General features: G+C 37.4%; 1 protein-coding gene across 2 annotated transcripts; it reads right to left on the bottom strand.

Moving 5' to 3' along the window:
• Positions 1-335: 335 nt before the first annotated feature.
• On the bottom strand, positions 336-5,270 carry LOC120774968 (uncharacterized threonine-rich GPI-anchored glycoprotein PJ4664.02). Of its 2 annotated transcripts, XM_040104859.1 has the most exons (3): positions 5,215-5,270; positions 3,195-4,954; positions 336-3,140 (listed from the first exon to the last, which is right to left on the bottom strand). In XM_040104859.1, exons 1-3 carry the CDS (start codon positions 5,254-5,256, stop codon positions 512-514), a joined length of 4,431 nt encoding a protein of 1,476 aa, XP_039960793.1. In that variant the 5' UTR covers positions 5,257-5,270; the 3' UTR covers positions 336-511. The 2 variants fall into 2 exon arrangements, with proteins under 2 accessions (XP_039960793.1, XP_039960792.1); XM_040104858.1 differs by having other exon boundaries at positions 336-4,954.
• Between the last annotated feature and the right edge of the window lie 561 nt (positions 5,271-5,831).

Below are 5,831 nucleotides of genomic sequence, written 5' to 3'. Positions count from 1 at the left end.
TAGCTAATGTTTCTACTTTTTAAGAAAATATTTCTTTTGATGTCTCAAGTTTTTATGTGCAAATAAGTTAAAATTTTGTGAACAAGTATAATTTAATTTCATCAGGTATTAACCCTGACTTCTAGAGAATCAATTCACAACTGAGATAGCTTAATAACTTGTAACAAAGTAAGCATCAGAGGTATATAATGAACATATGTATATTACCGCTAACAACTGGTAACACATCCTTATAAAGTGCCAGTGTTTGTAGGATTCGGAACGAACCTTTTTAAATTCATAGTTATCGTAATCGTTGTCACGGCTTTTATGGGATTTGGAGTAAAAAAGATAAGTTTGTAATTACAGTTGAATATTTTTAATCGATCCTCATTTGGAAACTATCACTAGTGTTACAGGGTTAAGTTTTCGAAAATATATTACGTGTACATAATCTATTGGATAATAATTAATCAATTTCCGACTATCTTTGATATGTTGACAATGTTGACGATGGCTTCTATTACGTGATTCAAGCGAACTCTTCTATAAAATCTTCTTTAGATAAGCATTTGGCCTTCCGTTTGTCTACACATTTAAGTTTGTCTGAGTCAAAACGATCACCACTTTCGCAGCGTAGATGAGTTATCCTGGTCTTGTGATCCTTTTTCACGCATCGGTAGAATTTTTTGCAATCTTTAGGGTCTGGGTAAATATCATCTTCGTCACATTTGCTATCTTTCAGTTTCTTTACGATTTTCTTAATTATTTCCTTCTGCTCACTTGATGAACTTTCGTCGTCTTCGTCATCAGGCTTGCGTTCAACTTTAAATTTTTTCTCTTCCAAATCCTTATTATCCTTGGATTCTTTACTATTTGCTCCAGATTTGTTTTCTAAAGAGGTATCCTTGTTTTGGCTTTTTTCAGCAACATAAACTTCAACTGATTCTCCTTCTTCTGTTTCTTGATTTTGCTTATTATCCCTGGAATTCTTTGGCCTCTTCGACTTTTTACTATTTTCCTTTGATTTTACTTCAATCGAGTCCTCATCTTTAATACCAGATTTAGAAGAGTTAATTTCACTCGACTCTATTTTTACAGGTTCCTGAGGGATAGACTTTTTGGACAAGTCTGAAAAGCTAGATGCAACAGTTTGCCTTGGTAAAAGTAGGAAACCATTATCTGCTCCTCCATTAGCGTTGCTTCCTTTATTACGAGAGTGCAGGTACAATTCTGTAAAGACAGTGCGTAAAATACTCGAATGAATTGGTAATGTGTGGTCAGAAGGTGTGTTTGGCTCCGCTGAGGGACTAAAATCGGTTGGAACATTAATGCCATTTGGTTGGTGTCCATTGGATTTAATTATCGTGTTTGGATTAACTGATAAATTTGGTCTCACATGATTAAGATTTGTTGAAGTAATGTGACTGATTGGACTTATAATCTTGGGATCTGAAGGTGCCTTTGGTTCAGCTGGCTGATTCCTTGACGGCGAGTTATTTTCTAAAGGTTTGTTTTGAACAATTGTTATTTCATCAACCGGCAAGTTAGTTGAAGCACCTGAACCGATTGGGTTACTTGGGGTTTTAGGGACACTAAGATCAACTGAAAGGCTTGTTTCATTCTTATTAATAGAATCCCGGGAGTCAATTTGATTTGCATCGCCTAAGGAAGAGTCACGCTCAACTGGTAAGCTAGGATTCGCAATGCTAACTGAGTTATAACCAGTTGACCCACTTAATTCGATTGAGATGTTAGAGTTCACTGGTAAATTTGAACTTGCTGGTGTGTTACCAGATGAAGCATTTAGAACGATTGAATTGGTTTTATCCACCGGAATATTTGCTGTATTAAGATCTGTTGATCCACCTAATTCGATGGGGATGTTAGAGTTCACTGGTAAATTTGAACTTGCTGGTGTGTTATTTGATGGAGCGCTAGGAACGATAGAATTGGTTTTATCCACTGGAGTATTTGCTGTATTAAGAACTGTTGATCCGTCTAATTCGGTTGGGATGTTAGAGTTTACTGGTAAACTTGAGCCTGCTGGTGTGCTATCAGATGGAGCGCTAGGAACGATTGAATTGGTTTTATCCACCGGAATATTTGCTGTATTAAGATCTGTTGATCCACCTAATTCGATTGGGATGTTAGAGTTCACTGGTAAATTTGAACTTGCTGGTGTGTTATTTGATGGAGCACTTGGATCGACGGAATGGGTTCTATCCACCGGAATATTTGCTGAATTAAGAACTGTTGATCCGTCTAATTCGGTTGGGATGTTAGAGTTTACTGGTAAACTTGAGCCTGCTGGTGTGCTATCAGATGGAGCGCTAGGAACGATAGAATTGGTTTTATCCACCGGAATATTTGCTGTATTAAGACCTGTTGATCCACCTAATTCGATTTGGATGTTAGAGTTTACTGGTAAACTTGAGCCTGCTGGTGTGTTATCAGATGGAGCACTAGGAACGATAGAATTGGTTTTATCCACCGGAATATTTGCTGTATTAAGATCGGTTGATCCACCTAATTCGATTGGGATGTTAGAGTTCACTGGTAAATTTGAACTTGCTGGTGTGTTATTTGATGGAGCGCTTGGATCGACGGAATGGGTTCTATCCACTGGAATATTTGCTGTATTAAGACCTGTTGATCCGTCTAATTCGATTGGGATGTTAGAGTTTACTGGTAAACTTGAACCTGATGGTGTGTTATTTGATGGAGCACTTGGATCGACGGAATGGGTTCTATCCACCGGAATATTTGTTGTATTAAGACCTGTTGATCCACCTAATTCGATTGGGATGTTAGAGTTCACTGGTAAACTTGAACTTACTGGTGTGTTATCAGATGGAACAATTGGAACGATAGAATCGGTTTTATCCACCGGAATATTTGCTGTATTAAGATCGGTTGACCCGTTTAATTCGATTGGGATGTTAGAGTTCACTGGTAAATTTGAACTTATTGATGTGCTGGGTTCAGTTGGAGCACTTTGAACGACGGTATTGGGTTCTTCCACAGAAATGGTTGTTGTAGTAGGATTAGTTGGCGTACTTAATTCGTTTGGGATGTTAGAGTTCTCTGCTAAACTTGAACTTGGTGGTCTGCTATTATCGGATGGAGAAAATGGAGCACTTGGAACGATTGAATCGGTTTTAACCACTGGAATATTTGCTGTATTAAGACCCGTTGACCCACTTAATTCGATTGGGATGTTAGAGTTTTCTGGTAAACTTGAACTTGCTGGTGTGTTATCAGATGGTGCACTTGGAACGATTGAATTGGTTTTATCAACTGGAATATTTGCTGTATTAAGATCTGTCGACCCACTTATTTTGGTTGGAATGTTGGAGTTCTCTGGTAAACTTGAATTTGCTGGTGTGTTATCAGATGGAGCCATTAAAACGATTGAATTAGATTCTTCCACAGGAATAGCTGTTGTAGTAACATCAGTTGACGCAGTTAATTTAATTGGGATGTTAGAGTTTTCTGGTAAACTTGAACTTGTTGATGTGTTGGGTTCAGATGAAGCACTTGAAACGATGGTATTGGATTCTTCAATAGGAATGGTTGTTGTGGTAGGATCAGTTGGCGCACTTAATCCGTTTGGGATATTAGAGTTAACTGGTAAACTTGAACTTGCTGGTTTGTTATTATCAGATGGAGAAGATGGATCACTTGGAATGATTGAATTGGTTTCATCCACGGGAATTTTTGCTGTATTAAGATTTGTTGAACTTAATTTGACTAACGTGTTGGAGCCTACTGGCAAGTTGTGCTGATCTGGTAAACTCGGACTTTCTGCTACGCTGGGATCAGATGAAGCGCTTAAGTTAATCGAAATTTTAGGATTTACTGGGGCGTTTTGTTCAACCGGTAAGCTTTGACTTGGCAGTGCGCTGGGATCGGATGCTGTTTTGGGATCGACTGGAGTTTTATCCTTCAGATTTGACTCGCTCGGATCAACTGGTGTGTTGGAGTCAAGTGAAATTAGCTGTGTTGTAACAGTTGAGCTCTCTGGAGATATTGAAGGACTCGCATCTATTGGCGCTTCAGTTTCAAATTCCACATAGTTCTCCAAATTTGCAGTTACTGTAGTTTCATGATATATCTCTGTTGTCGAATCTGAAAGTTCATTTGTAGACATTGTAGAATCATGATTCTCAGAAATATTTGAGTTAGTTAACAAATAAGAATTCTCTGGTGAATTGGGATTAGCGGAAAAGTTTATAAAGGTGGTTGTGTCATAAGCTTGATTTTCCGGAGTTATTGTAACAAAAGCTATATGCGTGTCATCTATTTTTGATCCGGTCTCCAAGACATTATTGGAGTTTACTGGTACACTGGAATCATCCGATGTAATTGGAGTTAATGTCACATAAGTATCCGAAGTAGTAGTTGTTTCGTATTGAAGTGACGTAGTTTCTAAAATAGCATCCGTTGTTGTCTCAAGGGGTGCACTAGTAGCAAACTGAAAATTGGGATCAGCTGATTTCGGCTCGAGTGTATTATAAGAGTTCGGATTCTCTGTTAAAAACGTGGTCCATATTGAACCATCTGCGACAGTAGTTGTGTCAACAGGAATACTTGATGGCTCTTTATTTACTACTATATCTGTTGTGGTATCCGGTATAGCAGACGTGGATTCCCATTTTAATTCTTCAATTTTTACGGGAGCTTCAGTTGATATTGAGTTGACGGGTATTTGCTCTGAGGTGATTAGGCGCGCTGCTTGAGGTGCTGTTGTTGATAATTTAAGCGGTATACAAATTTCTACTCCATCGTTCACGCAACGGTGGTTAGGGGGACACTGTATCACGCTACCCGAAGCGTAGGTATTTCCTTGAGCATCCCATTCACAATGCTTGAAGTTTAATGGGCCAACGCAGACATATTCTTTGCCATAACAGTTGATACCCTGAATAACACCATATCCTTTTGCTTCTTGGGCTGCCACTGATGAGGCGAACTGCAATTAAAATAATATTACCACTTTAGATTGGAGGCGACCTTAAATCGCACACTAAAAACACAGATATATAATTTTTTTTACACTTTACTGAGGAGTAGCCCATTTAAAACAAATACATGTTTTCACAACTTTTTTATATTTTAACTATTAACACGATTTATAAAGTACAAGTGCTGTATATGGTTCACAAATTCTAAAAAGCTTTGCCTATGTATTTTGTTGGTTCTCAGTAAAGGCTTGGAACTTGATCTTTTTACCAGTAGTAGCAATGTCAACCTTGTGATTTTCGTCGTAGTCATCGTCGTGTTCGAAAGTTTTTCGTTACTAATAATTTGCTGTGGCCGTCTTCGTCTTTTATGTGGAAATTTTATCTTAGGAAACTTCATTCAAACTGCTTTGTCAAGATAACATGTAATATATGCATTAACCTTTTTAGCGAATTAGTACAAACATTGTCTAAGATAACACCAATATACATACATATGTACGCATCAGATCAAGAATATGCGGATATGTTGATGTGCTGTAGAATTTACGATGCTGCAGTTTGTTGGTTGAACTCACTTGGTCTGTCTCTTAACTTGTGTAAAATATAATACATCTAAAGACTATGCAACAGTACATATTGTACTAATTGAACTTAAAATAGAATAGTTAGTTCAAATACAGAGGACTTTCTTATTTAAAGAACCTTCTCAATCAAAATGAAATTAATACGACATTTTTATATATTTTTTCAATCCATATTTCATAATCTTTTTTTTTTGAAATCCAAGGTTTACTACCTTATTGGCATTTTGAGCTTCAAATGATCCCACGAAAAAAAGTTGTAATTGATGTAAAATGAAAGAGTCTAAATGCTGCTAATGGCGTA

The sequence above is a fragment of the Bactrocera tryoni genome, chromosome 4 (assembly GCF_016617805.1).
Source record: "Bactrocera tryoni isolate S06 chromosome 4, CSIRO_BtryS06_freeze2, whole genome shotgun sequence".
Taxonomy (NCBI): domain Eukaryota; kingdom Metazoa; phylum Arthropoda; class Insecta; order Diptera; family Tephritidae; genus Bactrocera; species Bactrocera tryoni.
This window is presented reverse-complemented; position numbering and strand designations above follow the sequence as displayed.